Consider the following 19,539-nt stretch of genomic DNA (forward strand, 5'->3'; position numbering starts at 1 on the left):
GACCTCTGGAGGCCACAGGCAGATTATAATTATAATCATTAGCCTGAATTCCCACCAGCAGAGGCAAGGAGAGGCAATGAAAATACAGCTATCAGTTCTCTCCATTGACAGTGGCTCCTTGCAAATATTCTGCCCAGCAAGAAACAAAGCCTAAAGTCATTAATGAGTTCATTTGCAAAGCTTGGTGGGTGTAGCCAGGATGCTGAGGTAGGGTGGAGGTGCACAATGGTTCTCCAGGTCGTGTTACACATACACAGAGTGTGAGCCGTAACAGGGCTGATTTTCATGATTTCACCTCACGGAACCTTTGACTGAAAATTTAGGGCAAGGGGCCTCATTTACATCTGGGCTGAGATCAGGGAAGAGTGTTAATAGCTCAGGGAGACCTTGCAGGTTTGCACTAAGTAAACCAAGACCTGTGTGTTGTTCTCACCTCAGAAAGTGACTTTTGGCAAGGTAGTTCAATATTTTGCTTCTCATTTACCCACTCATAGAATGGAGATGTTCTTACTTATTCCATAAAAGTTCCTACTGCAAACACACTCATTATTTTATGTAAGGTCTAGTTTACACAGGAAAATATATTTTTTAGGCCTAAATGTATGTATTTGTAAAAGAAGGGTCCTTTACATCATTTTTTATAAGACCACCAGTATCAGGTATCATTTTTTATAAGACCACCAAGTTTATTTAGTCCATGTAACTTCAGAAAGTTACATGGACTTAGCTCAGAAAGAGCTTAAGCTGAACTAGAAAGTGCCAGAAGAGCCTCCACTTGAGCAGCAGTATTGCTCTCCCCAAATAATTATACCAATCTGGTTGCTGGACTTTTCCAGAACAAATTCCCAATGCTTGCTCTCCGAGTCCAGGAGGAGAGAGAGCAGATTTCTCTTGGAATTAGTATAAGCAGCACTTTACCTCATCTCCATTACGTTCCTTACAGTAAGGGACTCTCTCCTGCAAAAACAAGAAAATAAAATGTTCCAAAAAACAACAGCAAAAAGGAAAGCAGAGCTGATTTAAAGTCGTAAGCAAAAAGCACAAAAATCTGAATATGACTTCATCACTGAGTCTCAAATGCGTCGTCCTTTCCGTGTTTCCGCTATCAGCAGTATTTTAAAAGGCGTATCATCCGTCAAGATTCCCCTTCTTTGTCCCCATTATTCAGTGCCATGGCAGGAAGATGAGAGCATTACCATCGATATCACTTTTTTAATTCCCTGCCCTTGAATAAGGGCAATAAGAGCCCTGCATAATAGAGTTTTCAGTGGAGAGAGTAAATGGGAATCTCTTGTTAATTCAATCCAGGATCCAGAAGCCATCTCTCCCTTCTCTTTTCTCAAGGTAATACTCTACCTCCAATTGTCATTATAGCCGAGAATGAAATTATTTGAATTCTGGACACATCAGCACAAAACCCAAGACTCCCTGCCAATTTCGTTGCCTGCTTGGAAGAGAACATCAGAGAGCATCACTCATTTATACGACTGACAGCCTGAGACTGTAAATTCAGAAAACAAGGAGGCCTCAGGTGCTGCACTTTAACAGGTCTTTCTGCTCCTGAATCACCCCCACCTCACACACAAGGTAACATTTTATCTCTGAAAGGCAAAGCTTTTAAGCATCTGCCCGAGCACACGCTCTGTACGACCTGAATGTGAATTGAAAATGAGACTATTAAGTTTATTAATTGGTATCAGTGACTTAAGGCTTTGAAGGAGATTCATGGCACTCGGGAAAATAATCTATAAAGATTTTTGTTGCCCTAAAAAGACAGTGCAGCATCAGCTTATTTCACTTGCAGCAGGTTCATCTCTTTTATGGAGCACATACTGCACTGGAGGGAAAGGGAAATTTAATGGACACTGGAAAAAATTATCTATTCCTCTGTCCCACAACAACTTAAAAAAGCTTAAAAAGACAGAACTGAGAGATTGAGATACGCTATCACAAAACATTTAAGGCACTATAATTAAATTAAGATTCAGAAGTCTGTCAATGAGATGAAGATTAAACTGGCAGAAAGTTGAACCGTGTTTGAAGCAACTTGTTCCCTCCTGCTGAGGGTTGCTTTGTACCAGGCTAATGAGAAGGCACGTCTCGGAAAGGTTCTAACAAAGCAGCAGATCACTGATGGTAATTAATCAATGTGGTTTGCAGGAGCATACACCATGTGCCATTTTCAAGTGCCTCACAAGCATTAATTAATGCATTATTGTACGTCTGGCTCCCGTTTTAAGCCACAAGCTCTGCCCCATAGCAGGCTGTGCATGACAATTTTTGATTTTTTAAAGATGGTTCAGTGAAGAGATGTTTCCTTTTTTGATGAAAAATTGAGTGCACCTTTTGCTTTTGAGTGCTCCATGACTGCCTCTTCTCTGTACCTGGCATATTCTGGTTACACGTACAGCTTGGCAGAAGGCAGCAAAGCCTGTAGCCAAGGGGGAATGGACTGCAAGAAGGTTGATTCCTGTGGAGGTGCTGGACTTGGAGGAGAGGCAACAAGGAATGTTGTAACAGGATGTGACTAGGGTGATGGAAAGCTGTTGCTTTGCAGTGTTGAGAGAGAAATAACTTTTGAAAGCTGTGACCCAAGAGAAATAGCTCCTTCTGTAGTCCACTAGCTCTGTACCAGCTATGTTTCATGCGATTCCTGAGATGATTCCTCTTCAGGGCTGTGACTTCTTGGGTTGGTTGGTAAAAATTCATAGGGTTTTTGTTTTCTCTCCTCAGATATCTCTCGCATCTCTTTTCAGACAACTTTACCAATGAGTTTCATAACTGCTCTGATCTGGTTTTGAGATACAGAAGTGCTTTACTTATTTACTTATATTTTAAAGAAACACAATGAAAGTGACATTCTCCTTCAATAAGGCACATAGCCTTCATTCTGGCATCGTGACAGCTCTCCAAACCAGTGCTTATCATGTTGCTATCTCATTAAAAAGATCCAAGACCTGCAATTATCAACCTAAAGATGCTTTGCAACACCGGGAAACTCCTGGTGGGCTCTAAGATAAGGCCCCACCACATGGTGGCTGTGATTTTTGCAGCCCATGGCTGTGATGAGCGGTGATGCAGCCGCCCTGGAATTCCTGGAGCTGGCCCAGCAGCGAGCGTGACCCACCATGCAGGAGAAGCGTGCTGTCCAGCTGATAAGGGAGCGTGCATCAGCAAATGCGGCTTGTTTATCCCGTAAAAACCGCTCTGGAGGAGCGCAAGCAGAAAGAGGCCGGGTCTGCGCTGCACAGATAAGAGCTCTGACCAAAAGGACAACCAAAGGTCGCACCAGGCCTCCTGGAAACTCCCAAAGAGAAGCTTTCAGTGGGAATGGATGACTAAGGGAATTGCAAAGGGCTTCTGGAGGCTTTTATCTGCGTGTTACCTCTCCAAATGCAGCTCAGCACTTCAGTCATTTGTTGTTGCATGCTCTGATGAATGTGCTCTGGCTCGAGGAGTCAGTAGCCAAAAAACCCCACACTGTAGCCGTGACCGACTGCCTGCCTCATTAACAATCTCAGCTAATGACCTAAGAACAGTGTGTGCAGCTGAAAAGTGAGCTGCTATCTGGGTCATGCACATGTGGGGTTTTTTCAGGTCAGGAAAGGCTCAATAGCAGTTTTCTGCAGGGATGCCTCATTCTTCTCTATGTTCCTCAGGTAAAGGAAGATCTCCTGAGCTCCCACACAAAGCAAGCAGGGTCTTGGCACTTTCCATGGGATCATGAAATATTCCTGCAGCCCCTTTCAGTGGGGTCTTTCACACACCCCTTAGGCGATGAACCACATCATGGACTTGGAATCACACACAGTGAAACCACTGGAATTGTGTGAAAATAGAAGTGCTCCTGAGGCAAGAATTATGCCTTTCTATGCCATCCACGCTCTCTAAAGTAAATAAACTTTACTTTTTATACTTTCCCAGGTAATGTTTCCATTTGTAGTAGTATCTTTCATTTGATTTTTGTGAGAGGATTATATTAATTGAAAACCAACTTGGAGCTAAGCTAGGCTGTGAAAGAATAAAACTTGGCTACGGTTTGTGTCAACATGGAATCTTTGATCTGAAGCAAAAAAGAGCAGTCTATCAACATTGCTCTCCAAGTGGGATTCCAAGCTCTATAAACATACATTAATATTTCAAACCCGTTTTGGAGTTCAGAATCTGAGACAAAAAGATTTGCTAATAACCAAAGACAAGCCTGAAGCCACGTTGATGCAGACTTTCTGATAACCTCAGGCAACTGATGCAGGCAAAAGCATCCATGTGGCAGATGGTCCAGAAGGATGAAAGCTGGGAGTAAACTCCAGTTGCTTTGTAAGCACCAGATGAAGTCCATTGGTTGATTTTTGGAGTTTCCCTTTGTAGGGAGATAGAATATAAGTAAATAAAGGTAGTATAGAAAGTAATCTTACCCCCTAAAAGAGTTGCAGCTGGGTTAATTATTAAAGATTAGGAGCAGGCCTGATTTTAACAGGCCACAGCTGTAGCTGGTAAAAAGAACGTTATAAAAGAGTGGATTAGTTGGTTGAGGGGATCTGGAGTCACTTGGCTATGTGAGAAGGAAGAGTCAGTGCTTGGAGGAGCTGCCTACGAGAAACATCAAGGAGGTAGGAAACTCTAGCAATATGGAACCTGTGCAATATAATGACAACATCCCTCGACTTCATTTGACTGTGGAGCTGCCAAGGCTAATTTACCACTGTGTGAGGTTTGAGAGGGGTTTTGTTGTTTTATCCTGGGTCTATGTGGCTCTAACAAGGCAGGGATTTTTTCAGCTGTTGTTTCATTGTGTCAGGAGGCAGCTTGAAGCTGTGCCCTGTCAGAGATCCCATTTGTTACTAAAATGTCCAACAAGCTCCCATGCAATACTTAATTCATTCACGTAGGTATTTCCCTGAAGTTCTGGCTCTGCTCCCTCCCTGTCATCTCTCACATCTCATCTGAGATTCACTCTTGTGAAGCCCGAAGATGCGATTTGTTATCAGCTCATATGTAAATCCCCCTCTGTTCAAAGGCCTGCTGAACTGTCTTTATGTTTGTGTGGTTCACCGGAGTCACCACAGGATCTTGGTGCTCCTGTTCTGAATTCTCCTACCCTGCTCCTTCTATGCTCTTTATTACAGTCACTCCTTGTGTTCTGGTTAATTTTACATGATTGGATTTCCAAGCCAAGGTCACTGCCTGGTTATTTCTGTGAAGCCCTGACCTTATTGCATCTTTGCTACAGCAAAGAACAAACCCAATAAGAACAGTATAATAACAACAAAAATTTTCTGGACCTCAGCTTCTTTCTTGCTATCAATTCCCCAAGCTGCCTCCTCCCCTCAAAGTCTCAGTTTTGCCCATGTATTATTGTCCATTTAGAGCAGTAAAAAGCTGATCTTGTGAAGAGGAGCCCATTCCCCAAAACCTTAGCACATTAGCTGAATTTCCAGAGACAGCACCCAGTGAAGATCCCCAGTGTGTCATTTCATTAGATTTTCAAGAAGTAAAAATAAATGAAGGATGCTAAAAGCCTCATCATCTCTCACAGATTAAACACTGGACACGCAGAGCAATCTGAGCAGTTTCCAGCCTGATGAGTACCTCTGATCTATTTGGCCATTTGGGCTCCATGGCTGGTGATAATGGAAGGAAAATTAGGCTCTATTATTGAAATGGAAAAGAACTTTTATGTCTAGGCTGAGCTAGGAAAATTCCATGATAACTTACTGGTGTCACAGTTTCTGCAGCTGTCAGTTATTTGATGGAGGATGCAAAGGCTGCTGTGGGTAAAACATTGAAATACTACAATTTCAAATGGGTTCATGTTGGCTTTTGGTTCTGTGGGTTTTGATTGGTTGCTTGCTTTTTGTTTAGTTTTTTTTCCTTCAGTCTCAGCGACAGATATTTCTATTTTACTATGTTTTTGTTTAAATAATTGTTAGGACATCCATTGCCAGCCATTTCTGCACTTGAGGAGCCTCTAGCCTGACCAGAGGTGATAATCAATTTTTATAACTAATTCCTATAGATCCTCCACCTCTATCTTCGCCACTGCTTGAGCCCTTGAGCAACAGCTTGGCTCTATGCAAGTGCTAGAAGCAGAACTCTCCAGGCTTTTGGAAAAACCTGAAAGACATAAAGAATTATGGACCTTCTCTTGGCTCTGCATTATTAGATTTTCATGGGCCACAAACCCAAGGACAAACACAAGTAGTATAATTTTATTAGTGTTTCAAATATACTTTTGCTATTGTGTTTTCTGCTCTACAGGAAACTTTACAATTATAGAAATTATAAAGGACAAAAATCTCCCCAACAGCTAGCAATAGTGCAGTCATAAAACAACCCCTGTGTTCCTTTCCAGCTCTTATTTGAGCAGTGTTGCTAGGACAATGAATTATATCATTAAAATCCTACTGATATCTGAAAAAGAAGAGAGAAAAGAAAATTATATCTAGCATAAAAAAATCATGCAGAAGAAATAACTCCTTCTTTCATATAAGAATATTTAACTCTCTAAAGGTGAGGGGCATTAAAAGAGTAGTGTCTATTGCTTGTGAAGCTGTCATACATTGAGTGTTCTTTTCCTATAAAAATGTGATCCTGAACATGCGACATTGTTTTGTTTTGATGATATTCAACTCAGTAAGTTTATTTTCTCCGTCTTAGTTTTGCCCACTTATTATTGTCCATTTAGATCACTAAGAAGCTGATCTTGTGAAAAGCAGGCCATTCCCTGACCAAAACCCCTTGGCACATAAATTGAATTTCAGGAGAGCCAGGGCTGAGTTCTGAGGGCCAAATTCTCAATTCTAAGGATTGAGTTCCGAGAGTCGAGTTTTGAGTTCTGAGGACTGACAGCTGCGCTCTGGTTTGGAGTTCTGAGGGCTGAATTCAGAATTTTGAGGGCTGAGTTCTTGAGGGCTAATTTGGGAGTTCTGAGGGCTGAATTCAGAATTTTGAGGGCTAATTTGGGAGTTCTGAGGATTGATTTAGGAGTTCTGAGGGCTGAGTTCTTGAGGGCTAATTTGGGAGTTCTGAGGGCTGAATTCTGAATCTTGAGGGCTGAGTTCTTGAGGGCTGATTTAGGAGTTCTGAAGGCTGAATTCAGTGTTTTGAGGGCTGAGTTCCGAGGGCAGATTTGGCACTTCTGAGGGCTCATTTGGCCCTTCTGAGGGCAGATTTGGGAGCTCCGCGGGCTCATTTGGCCCTTCTGAGGGCAGATTTGGGAGCTCCGCGGGCTCATTTGGCCCTTCTGAGGGCAGATTTGGGAGCTCCGCGGGCTCATTTGGCCCTTCTGAGGGCAGATTTGGGAGCTCCGCGGGCTCATTTGGCCCTTCTGAGGGCAGATTTGGGAGCTCCGCGGGCTCATTTGGCCCTTCTGAGGGCAGATTTGGGAGCTCCGCGGGCTCATTTGGCCCTTCTGAGGGCAGATTTGGGAGCTCCGCGGGCTCATTTGGCATTTCTGAGGGTAGATTTGGGAGCTCCGAGGGCGGATATGCCAGCCCCGAGGACGCGACGGAGCCGCCGCCCCCGGGAGGCGCTGCTCGGGCGGCGCGGAGAGCGGCGTGATGGGCGGCGCGTCCGTGGGACGTCTCGCAAGATGGCGGCGCCCCCGGACATGGAGCTCTCCCCGAGCCTGAGCCTGGAGCTGCTCCCCACCGACCCGCTGCTGCTCATCCTCAGCTTCCTCGACTACCGGGATCTGGTGAGGTACGGGCGGCCCGGGGGCATGGCAGGGGCGCGGCGGGCGGAGCCCTCCCCGGGCTGTGCGGGGAAAGGCTTGCCTGCCTCCGGAGGAAGCGCTGAGGGGAGGACACGGTCTGAGTACTTTTCCCTTCCAGCAGCACCGGGCTTTCCCCTCTTTTACCGTCATCTTTCTAACAAAATGAAATCTTCCCTCTTACTGAGAAGATGGTGAGGCCCTGGCACAGGTTGCCCAGAGAAGCTGTGGCTGCCCCATGCCTGGAAGTGTCCAAGGCCAGGCTGGACGGGGTTTGGAGCAGCCCGGGCTAGTGGAAGGTGTCGCTGCCTATAGTAGGAGAACGCATTGATCTTTAAGGTCCCTTCCAACCCAAACCATTCAATGAATCTATTTCTCTCTCCCCTATTATGTATTTGTACCTAAAGGAAGCAGTAAGTAAATTTGTGGAATCAGTATTTCCCCGAAGCTTGTGTTTCAACGGGCCAACAAAGGGTGTTCTTGCTGCTAGTAAATGTATTCCACCGTTTGAGGAAAACCAAACGAAATGGAATAGGGTGACTTTTTAAGGGGGGAAAAAACAACTTGGATGAAAGTGGCAGGTGCTTCTTGGGCTGAAGGGTTATGAATCATAGAGGGAAGATGAGAGTGTGGTTTTGGGTAAAACCTCAGCAGTCAAGTGCAAGGTTTGGCAGTGATTGAAACCACCGTGTTTAATCAAAGAGAGAGGAATAAGCATAAGAAGAAAATGGAGTATTACCAGAAATTTGGGGGTTTTGGTTTTTTATTACCCCTAATAAATAATAGTCAAGAATGATAAGGATATCAGGGAGAATTCTTTTAGGATATCAGCGAAAAAGACATCAAGCATAAGCAAAACTGATAACAGTTGTTATGGTGGCCCTTAGATATTTGATCATGTGCCAACTTTTACATTGTTAGTGTAATTAGTGAGAATGGCTTGCATTTCTCTTTTATCATGTTTGAAGCCACATGTTCCTGTGGTGCTGTGGTGACTTACTCCCTTCCAGAAATGACAGGCTTGATTGATAAACACCAGTACAATAGATTTCTGCAAGGGCTTTTTTCCGTGGGGATATTTTAGTTCACCACCTCCTAAAAATATAAAAAATCCCCATGTCATAAATTTTTTGCACAGCCAGATGTCCAGGTGTGAATTGAGTTTGTTTGTGAGGATGTGGATGGAAGGGGTGATGTCAGGGAATATGGGAGAGTCACTTTGAGGTTGATTTTGAGATACTAATACAATTCTAGTTTAAACAGTTTATAAAACCCCCAAAAGCAATAACTGGAACCTTGTTTGGTGCCGTCATTTGGGGTTAATCACAGTCTTTGAAACACACGTGGCAAGCTATCAGAGAAAGTGATGTTGCCACATTTGAACTGATGGTGTCTTTTGGAGACTTTCTTCAAAGTTTGTTATTTAAACAATTTAAAGAGGAAAGTAAGTTTGTAATACTCAAACTGGGTGGTTTCTGTAGCTTACTGTGGAAAAGATGGGGCAGAGCCTGACCATCCAGATAAAAAGGGATTTAAATCATAGCATCCTGTGCTACTGGAATGCTTTCCACTGGTGGAGTGGAGTCATGCTGGAATCTTTCAGGCACTGTTTACTCTGGTGTAGGTCTGCAGGGTGACCTGCTTTACAAAAGTACTTAATTGCTGCCAGTTCTTTAAGTGTGTGGAAAAGTAGTTCATGACTTACACAACTGTGATGAAGAGCTCTAACCATTGTAAGCACAGCTCTAAAAGGACAGCCAAATAATTTTCAAACTCTGCATTTTTTTCATGAGAATGCGATGTGTGATACAGCATTTCTGCCTGTTTGTTTTGCTGCAGTCACATTTAATGATTTTATGTTTATAGTTGCTGCTATTTGAATAGAAGATTAAATCAGCTATCAAGCCATGACCCACTGTGGAAAAGACACTGCAAAAAATACTGGCTCATTTCAGAGTAAGTGGGATTGTTTTAAGCTTTTTTTCCTATGAGAATGAATTTCTAAAAGATATTGTTCAGACGATTTTCAGTCCATCTTACATCCAGCTCATACTCTCAGCTTCTCCATAGCTGAGAAAAGCTGAGTAATGAAGGATGTGAATTAGCTTTTCACCAGCTCTAAGGTTCACTACCAGACAGAGCTCTGTTCAGAAGGCACTCTGTGTGAGGGAGTATTGTTTCTAAATTTTCCCCTAAGTAGCCCAAATGTTTCCTAATTCTGTTCCAACTTGCTGTTGAATAGATGCTGGAATTAATTGAGTTTGTGTAGCTTCACATGGCACAGAGTGTTCCTGGGTTAATGTTATGCATCCCGTTCCTGCCAAATAACAAATACCAACTCCTTGGGTTTAGAAGTCTTTTCAAGCTGCCGTTTGAACACATTTTCTCCATGTGCCCTTAGGGAGGAAAAAAGCAGACGGAATCAGAGCTGGAGAGCCATCTTCATCAGCACCTACTCTGATTTAGGAAGGTACATCCACTACTATGCCACGCTGAAGAAAGCCTGGGATGACCTGGAGCAGTACCTGGGGCAGTGGTGTCCGCGCATGATCAGCTCTTTGAAAGGTACCTGGCACACCTGGGAGTAGCTTGGTTCACCCAGCCTAATAACCCCTGTTATGAGGCCTCATGCTGCTTTCATGAAAGGTGTGTGCTTTAATTAGCAGTCCTGAAAGTCAAGTAGATGTGCTCTCCCTTCCTTACAAACACAGGCAGAGTCCTTGGCCAGTTCCTACTGATCCAAAGATTCTCTGAAGTCAAGGTGATTTTTTTTCTAGGGGACTGCTCTGTCTTGATCATACTTTTAGGTTGCTATGACCTATTGTTTGTTATTTTTTTAGTGTAGTAACTCCTTTGCTTTGAGGACCTGCTTGTGGGATTTTATTTGTAAAGTTTTCATAAGACTCATTAAAACACTGTCACATGAAAGCAGACATTCTAATCTGAAGCCAAACAAAAAGAATGTTGTTGAGTTTTATTTTATTTTTTTCTGTAGGTCTTACAGTGGTCCAGACGTGGAACATTAATTTTTCCCTTTTTTTTACTCTCCTCCTAGATTCTGTTTTCAGTTTCTATTTTAATCCTTGAAGTACTTCCAGTGTTCTAGGTCATAAATCACAGCTACACTGAGTTTTGGCTTTTCTCATATAGGGGACTAAAAAACTTTTACATTTTCAGCTGCATTTCAGTGTTCTGTATGAAGCTGACTTTTAAACCATGATGTCTAATTTAACCGGATCTGTGAAATTAAGAGACAAATGATCTCTTAAGAGACAACGTTAAGAGACAGATAATCTCCTTCCCATTTAAATTTTGCATTTTCTTGGTTTGCTTGGACAGTGCTGGATCCTTATGTTTTTCTTAGTACTTTTCAAGACAGAATGTGAAGCTTTTATTTATATACAGAAAGACAAAAACAAATTTCAAATTACCAATTGCCACTCTTACATAGCGATGGCAGGTTTTAGATAAAATTTAGGCCTTTTTCATGCCATTTGTAAGGGATACTGTTTCAATGAATTGTTAATTTATGTCCTGTTAATGAAACAGGTAATGAGTATGAAAAGGGCTTTAAGAAAATGGATTGGAACAGACCAATTTTTACTGGAAGTGAGGGTGTTGGAGTGCCGCTGAAGTGCATGTGGAAATGTAAGAATAGTTCTTCTCCACCCCTTTGTGTTATTGACTTGAAAATCCCCCTTTTACAACCTATTTATTGCTTCAGATTCCAGGTGAATGGGGGCAGCCAGCATTTCTGTGTCACTGATGGAACTGGAAACTGAAAGAACCAACCCTTAGGGTGATGAAAGAGTAAAATCAATAGAGATTGAGAGCTGTAACTGGGACTCAGTTGTGGCAGTGTTGTGGGGGAAAGGTTCCTTCCATTTTATAAACATTTGCTGCTTTCAGGCCTGTGGAGGTTGCACTGGACTGAGATTGGGGCTGTATTAAATAATCAATTAGTCATCATTTTCCTCTCACATTTGTGATACTCATTGTGTGCCACCCAGCATACAGTGAAGCCGCCAGATTCTGACTTGAGTCCACGCTGGTTGGATGAGGGCATTTACAGATTCCATGCTTTGTGTTTGAAATACCTGCAGCATTCTTTCTTTTCCAGAGAGTGTGAGGGAGGAAGATCTGGATGCTGTGGAAGCACAAATCCGCTGCAAGCTCCCCGATGACTATCGGTGTTCATTCCGTATCCATAATGGGCAGAAGTTGGTTGTTCCAGGGTAAGGACTGAAAGCTACTTACCAAGTACTAGTTCCTTTTGTGTTTCTTAGACACTTATTAAAAGGTGAAATGTCCCCAGAACAGGATAAATGAAGCATTTAAATGTATTGTGACTGAGTCACCGCTTAAGTGACACTTCCAAAATTGGCTGTCTTCTAATCTTGGAAGTAATTGGAAGCCCAAGGTGGTTTTCTAATTGCTCAAATTATTTTTACACTTCCCCTTTTCCTAATGAGAACCCTTGTCAGTTTTTTGCAACAACTCTAAACTTCCAGCTGTTAGACTTTTAATCATAGCACTGCAAGTTGCTCCCCTGAAGTTTGGCTTTGTATTACAGAAGTAAATTAGCCCCTTGCACTCTTTAAGCTTCATTCTTTAGTAATTCTTTTATTCTTTAAAATGGTTAGGGAATGACTTAAAACCAATTAGTCATATTAAGGTAGAATCAAATTTTCAGTTCTGCAAATTGGGTTTCCTCTGTAGAAAATGTTTATATTTTATGCAGTTTCTGCAGTGAAAAACTCCCTTTTACGTTAGGGTTAGAAGGCTGATGACCAAAGCTTCTGGTATTTCTGCTGTAGAAAAATTAGGTGTTTGAAGCACCTGATGAAGTGCTGCAAACAGAAGCAAAAGATGGAAAACTACAGCAAATCTTTGCAATGTCTGTAGGGAGGAGTGCACTTATATTGCTCTGCCAAAACCTTCACTCATAAAGAAGGTGTAGCTTTCTCCAATTTGAGTGTTTTATGTGTGGAAGGGATTCAAGAAACTCTTTTATGAAACCATAAGGATGATTTCTAGTTCTGTTTTCTAGGAGAGACTTCAACAATTTTTAAGAGAGGAGATAGGTGCCCTAGTTCTGTAGATTTCAAATGGTGTTCTGCAGCCATTTGCATCGTCTCTTCCCACTGTTTCACTCCCAAAAAGCCTCTACTGTAATGATGTGGCTATGGAGGGGCTGCTGGAGCAGACACAAAGCTCTGGGGAAGTCTTCCTGCTTGGAGAAAGGTTTCCACGGAAGGTGTGGTCCCATGGGGGATGAATACTGGGAAGATCAGGGGTAGGCAGTGGAAGTTTGTGCAGCAGGTTGTTAGATCAGAAACTATGTGGGACTTGTCCTTGTTAGGTGCTTCAGGTTTCTGTGTTGGCATGTTGGCACAGCTTCTGTAGAAGGTGCTAATTCCAGGCCAGACTTCCTAAGGAGAAAGAGGAATGGAACCTGTTGCCCAGGATGGGACAGCTTTTAGCATGCTGACATGTGGCAGCTTGCACCTGAATCACTGCTTTCATAACAGCATCTGCTCAGCATCTGCAGGAATTTGCATCTCATTTGCCTTTCCCTGGTGTTCCCAGCTGGGAGTGTGGGTGTGGAGTGTACACTCAGGTTTGGGTGATGCTTCCACAAAGCCAGGGTGATGTGAACTAATAACCTGGTGCAGCATGTGGATGTTCAACTTGGATTTCTGTGATGGTGTTCACAGGGCTCCCAGGATGAGGGAGGAGATGAGAATGTTGACTCCATGTTTCAGAAGGCTTGATTTATTTTTTTATTATATATATTACATTAAAACTATACTAAAAGAACAGAAGAAAGGATTTCATCAGAAGACCAGCTAAGAATAGAAAAGGAACGATCACAAAGGCTGTCTGTCTGACTGACTGAGACAGTCTGGACAGCTGGACTGTGATTGACCATTAATTAGAAACAACCACATGAGACCAATCACAGATCCACCTGTTGCATTCCACAGCAGAAGATAATCATTGTTTACATTTTGTTCCTGAGGCCTCTCGGCTTCTCCGGAGGAAAAAAATTCTAAGGACAGGATTTTTCAGAAAATATCATGGCTACAGATTTCAGCTCAGTCTCATATGCATCTAGAGCATTGAAAGAAGCAGTTTCCAAAAGATGACCAGCCAGCTTTGCCTTGTGAGTGATGTCTCCTGTTGGTGTTCCCTGTTTTTGTTGTTCCAGGCTGATGGGCAGCATGGCCCTGTCCAACCACTACCGCTCTGAGGACCTGCTGGACATCGACACGGCGGCCGGGGGCTTCCAGCAGAGGCTGGGGCTCAAGCAGTGCCTGCCCCTGACCTTCTGCATCCACACTGGCCTCAGTCAGTACATGGCCCTGGAGAGTGTGGAGGGACGCAATAAATACGAGATCTTCTACCAGTGTCCAGTAAGGAAGATGTGTTTGTGTTCCCACAGGACTTCTGTGCTGATTGGTAGTGCAGGAGCCTTGGTGGGAAGTTGAAGCTGTAAATTCTGTGGTCATGGGAGCACTGTGAGTTTTACATGTCTGAGGATCTGACTGGGACTACAGTGATGTGTCAAGGCTTCAGGTTTAGTGAATGTAGGGAAAGTGTTATTTAAATTGTAACCTTGAAAGTCCAATGCTCTCTAATATATCCTTAAACTTCTTTCCCTTTCAGGAGCAAATGGCTCGCAATCCATCTACTATTGTTATGTTCATTACAGGTAACACTTCTGATTAAATATTCAAAATAAAATAGTCACTGTGGGATCATCCAACATATTTAGAAATGTTCCACTTGGCTTAATCTTGATTTACCATGGGTGGAGGGGAAATTCCATGCACAGCATTTCTCTTAGCATTTTAAAGGTGGCAGGTAAATAGATCCACTTCCTCCATTCAGAGCTTTATACGAGGTTTACTTGATACACAGTATACTTTATACAAGGTTTGCATTTTGTGGATTAGTGACAGAAAGGAGGATAATAAACTTGGAGTCCCTTAGCATTCCAAAAGATCAAAGGACAGCACACACAGCTCATGCTCTAAGGAAGAAGTGGTAAGTACACTTAATCTAACAGGAGTGGGAGTACTTGATAACACACCAGGGAAGGCAAGGATAATAATTTCTTGGTAGCTCAGCCTCAATCTACTTTTGAATCACTAATATTGACAAACAGTTGAACTCTCTACTTTTCTATTGAACTCCATATTGCAATGCTTGGAAGATTTATGGCTGAGAAATTCTTGTGCAGAGAGCTGGCCTGTAAAACTCTCTTCTTTGAGAATTAAATGTGACAGCTTGAGAGTGTGCTTAGCAATCAAGCTGTTCCATAATAATGGCTGTGGGTGTGTGAAAAGCTGCTCTCAGACAATGGCTGCAAGTGTACAAAATCCCACAATGACATACAGCCTTAGTCTTCTGAGGTTGTAGAGGAGTGCAGAGTGTGTCTCTGATTTATCCCTCTTCTAAAGGAGAAGAAATGCTGCAGTATTCCTTAGAAGGTTTCCATATGGAATCCAAGTGATAAGACCCTGATTATAGTGTTAAATACTTTTAGCTAAGAGATTCTTTGTTGGCTGTGTCATTTCTGGAGGGTGCACCCAGAACTCTTTAGTTTTTAATTGGTTTCTCCTAATGATCCTTGTTGGTAGAATGATCTGGAATATTGACTGACTCGTCTCAATAAGCCTGAGAGTTTTTAATGAAAATAATCAAAGCTTTAAACTTTTTCCTTGAAGTATTCACTGTAATGTGCTTAGTGGTAAATCTGCCCATCCTTAGGAATGCTTTCCTTCCTTGCCATCTAGGTACATCTTACTTGGAATGGTTTACATCTTATGTAAACAAAGTTGTCACTGGAGGTTATCCTATCATCAGAGACCAGATTTTCAGGTATTGTGACTGGGATTTGTAACCAGTGCCAGGTTTTGGTGCTGCTTCTCTGCATGCTTACCTCTCCCCAAGTAGTTTGGGGTATCTGATACAAAAACTGGTGGTGGGGAGAGGTGAAAGCCCATGAAACTACTGAAAATAAACATGTAAACCAGAATGCTTAAAGCTACTTTATTTTTTCAACCAGAATCTTCAGAGCTTGTACCTTTGCATTAATGGGACCAGAATTTTGCATTATAAGTTATCTGAAGTTTAGCAAACAACATGATATTTATTCTGTGTGCCATGAGTGTGATTTTGCTGCAGGACTGTTCAGAGTTACTAAAAAACCAAATATTTCAGCTAATTGGTCCCTTGAATATGTAAATAAGCAGGACTTGTTCTGGTGTTTGAATCTTCATGCACTTGCAATTTCTTCTAAATACAATCAAGAACCTTGATTCTGTCAAACTGGGATGCTGTAGAACCAAGTCCTTGGATCTGTAAACAAATTTGCTGCTAGAGTTTCTAGGTTGTTTTCTTTTTATAATGACACATGCCTATTTAAACAAGTGTTTTTATTAATATTTATTATTAATAATTAACCACTTTCTGTGTTTAGTTTTCTGTATTGAATGTGCAGAGCTGTCTGCAGAGTTAATGCTCTCCTCTCTGCAGGTATGTGCATGATAAAGATTGTGTTGCTACCACAGAAGATATCACTGTGTCTGTGTCCACCTCTTTTCTACCTGAACTCAGTTCTGTACATCCACCACATTATTTCTTCACTTACAGAATCAGGTAAAAATAACTGAATTAATTCTTACAATGCAGGATAGTCCTGTGGGATGTTCAAAACAAATCTATGCACAGCATTCAGAAATGTTCTGAAATGAACAGGAGGTGCACAGCATGCTGTACTCTTTAATAAAATAATCCTGATCATTACTTGGTCAGATACAAAGTTTCAGTCAAATTGGAAATTGCTAAAATACAGTGATGGGTAGGGGAAAGCAGTTACAAGCAGCTCTTGTGATTTAGAAAAGGGTCAAGGATAGTGAAGCATGGAGATGGATCCTACCAACTGATTTGGGCTACTTTAGTGGGTGTTTTCTTTTCCCAGTCTGCTTGGTGATCCCAAGGGCACTAAAACATTTCTTGAAAGGTTTGTGTTATGTTCTTTGGCTTCTAGAATTGAAATGTCCAAAGATGCCCTTCCTGAGAATGCCTGTCAGCTGGAGAGTCGATACTGGAGAATAACAAATGCCAAAGGTGATGTGGAAGAAGTCCAAGGTCCTGGAGTAGTTGGTAGGTGAAAAATTACTGGAGAGAGTATTTAATGTTCCTGTTATTAAAATTCTGTTATTGCTTGTTTGTTGGGTTGTGGGCTTTGTATCAAAATCAGAGAAAAAGAGATGTGTCCCTCTGTTTTGGCTTTCAAGTTTGTAAGGGGTATCTGAACATCCTGCTGCTTAACACCTCTCCAGTTTTTTATAATACCAATAATTGCTGAGCATTAATTTATGCATCCACTAGAATACCAAGTGATCTGCCTGAGTCTGTTGTAGAGTGCAAGTCTTTAGCAACTGCTAAATGGTAGCTCTCCATCAGTCCTTACTATTGTGATGTGATATTTTACCCACAGGAGAGTTCCCAGTTATCAGCCCAGGGAAAGTCTACGAGTACACCAGCTGTACCACATTTACCACAACCTCTGGATACATGGAGGGCTACTACACCTTCCACTGCCTCTACAACAAGGACAGATTCTTTAATGTCACAATCCCTAGGTTTCATATGGTGTGTCCAGCATTCAAGGTGTCCACAGCATGAATGGTAAGCAGAGGGGCAGTTGGCTAAAACAAACTCCAAAATTGCAAAAACTACAAAAATCTCAGTGCTGAGTAGTGTTTGTATTGCTGATTCCATACAAAACATTCCCCATGATTCAGAGCTCCTCACTGGTGCCTGCAGGCATGGCATTGCATGAACTGCTTGGGTTTCAGAGCTCCCTCCTTGGTGGGAGAACTCTCATTAATTATAGCCATAATAATGTAGCTCTCTATTCAGACATGCTCTAGTTAATGACAGTTTAAAAACTGTAGAGCCTGTGATGTGCATTAGTTCTTGCTGAAAGTGCATTTCATGAAGTCACTTAATGACTTTGCAAATCACCAAGATACTTCACTTGCTGTTAATTATAATGTAGTTTTAGTTTGGAGATGGTGGGTTAATTATATAATTTCTCCCTTTTCTTTGACACATTTAGAGAAGAGCTCTTGATTTATTTTGTCCCCAGTATTAGTGCAAGCACCGAGGAGCTGTGAGCTTTCCTCAGGAGCAGGCAGCTGCTTGCACACTGTGACAGGTTTATCCCAGCATTTCAGACACTCATTCCCAGTGCCTCTAAGAGTAGGTGCCAGCAGATGTCGTGCTTCTAACAGAAAATGATATCTCTTAACTCTTGCTCACATTTTTGGAAATTGTTACTGCCTTCCTAACTTCTTTCCCTTCAGCTGATTGGAAAAGTAATTTGCTTTTCTCTGTTGCTCCACTCCTATTTTAAAAGTAGTAATGACCCTTTTCTTTTTAAGATACTTAAGTAAAAGACAGCCTAAACCACCAAGAAAATGTGTACAGCTGAGCTACTGAACTGTGGCTTTACATAATTTAGGTATGGAATATTGAAACCCAGTGGATCCTTAGGGAGTGAAAGGTCAAGTAGTTTGGCAAAATTTCCTCTGTTGCAAATTAACCTTGGTTTTAGGACATAGATCACAATGTCTGCTTCAGCTAATGGGTGTGATAATGCAGCCCAGATTTTTCTAGGCAATTGTTAGTGCTTTCTTAAAATTACTGGAAGGGAAGATTTGATTTAAACCTGGGTGTGTTTTGTATTAGGCAGCAAATCCCAGTGAATCTGCAGTGGATGAAGATGAAGATTCCACAGGCATTGATGACTCCTGAGATCCACGAACAGTGTTGGACATTCCTGCACCCTCTGGATGCTGTATTGGGATTTTTGCCCAAACAGTTTGCATAAGCTGAACTCTTCAGGGCTAGTGCATAGGAATATTTCTGACTGTTGTAAATGAACTCTGTTGCACATCAGGGCAACTAGCATGAATGTTGGTGCCAGTTCTCATATTCATTAAGAGTATAACTTCTATTTCCTTGGTTTGGAAGTGGGGAAAGAGGGAGGAAAACTGAGGGAGGGAGAGGAAGAGGAAGGTGTTTGGGCTTTGTTTACTTTTTTCTGAAGTGTGAAACAGCTTGATAATCCAAGGTACTCATATCTCACATCTTTAAAGTATTGCCTACTTATGATCATACTGCAAATATGGTGTAGGGATTTGATTTTATACAAAGCATTAGAAGGGTGTATCCTGTTGTCCTTTCTCGTGAGTTTCTGCTCTGGATAACTGCTGCTAAGAATGAAACCTGCAGTTTGGTCTGAATATCCCATTTGGGTGAGATTAGGTGCTGTTATGCTTTTTTTTTTAATTAACATAGTAATAGCAAAAACTTCTGGTCATCAAAATGTATAAATTAGGAGTGAAACTGGCCTTATTTATAGACAATCTATTTGTCAGTTGGATTTTATGCTAAGTGACTCTGACTGGAGAATGCCTCTGGGAATGTAGTGTCCATGCATAATCTGCCACTCGTTAAGTAAGGAATTTCTCAATGACTACAGAGTATGGATTTGTAAATATATTTTGAGGTTTTTTCTGTTACATGATGTTTGCTGTTGTCATAGGTGACAAATTTATGTTATGTATCATGTTTTCCTGAGCCCTGGATGAATTTTTGTAACTGAATAAAAAAAAGAAAAAAAAATAAATAGGAGGCTGGCAGAACAGCAGATGGCTAGAAGATTTATATTTAAATAAGCATCTGTTTGCTTTATCTTTTTTTTGTTTCTGTTGTCATTAATAAACAACTGCCTCTTTTGTTCTCAA

The 19,539-nt window shown here is 41.8% G+C and overlaps 1 protein-coding gene across 2 annotated transcripts; it reads left to right on the forward strand.

Moving 5' to 3' along the window:
* Window positions 1-3,430: 3,430 nt before the first annotated feature.
* Window positions 3,431-19,539, forward strand: FBXO3 (F-box protein 3). 2 transcript variants are annotated; one of them, XM_071428322.1, is made up of 12 exons: window positions 3,431-3,555; window positions 3,660-3,924; window positions 9,578-9,667; window positions 10,113-10,276; window positions 11,832-11,946; window positions 13,923-14,127; window positions 14,381-14,426; window positions 15,514-15,598; window positions 16,256-16,378; window positions 16,770-16,885; window positions 17,223-17,413; window positions 18,479-19,539. In XM_071428322.1, exons 2-11 carry the CDS (start codon window positions 3,872-3,874, stop codon window positions 17,408-17,410), a joined length of 1,185 nt encoding a protein of 394 aa, XP_071284423.1. In that variant the 5' UTR covers window positions 3,431-3,555; window positions 3,660-3,871; the 3' UTR covers window positions 17,411-17,413; window positions 18,479-19,539. The 2 variants fall into 2 exon arrangements, with proteins under 2 accessions (XP_071284423.1, XP_071284422.1); XM_071428321.1 differs by lacking the exons at window positions 3,431-3,555; window positions 3,660-3,924 and adding an exon at window positions 7,451-7,701.

The sequence above is a fragment of the Agelaius tricolor genome, unplaced genomic scaffold (assembly GCF_023055355.1).
Source record: "Agelaius tricolor isolate 1412-34295 unplaced genomic scaffold, bAgeTri1.0.p SCAF_5, whole genome shotgun sequence".
Taxonomy (NCBI): domain Eukaryota; kingdom Metazoa; phylum Chordata; class Aves; order Passeriformes; family Icteridae; genus Agelaius; species Agelaius tricolor.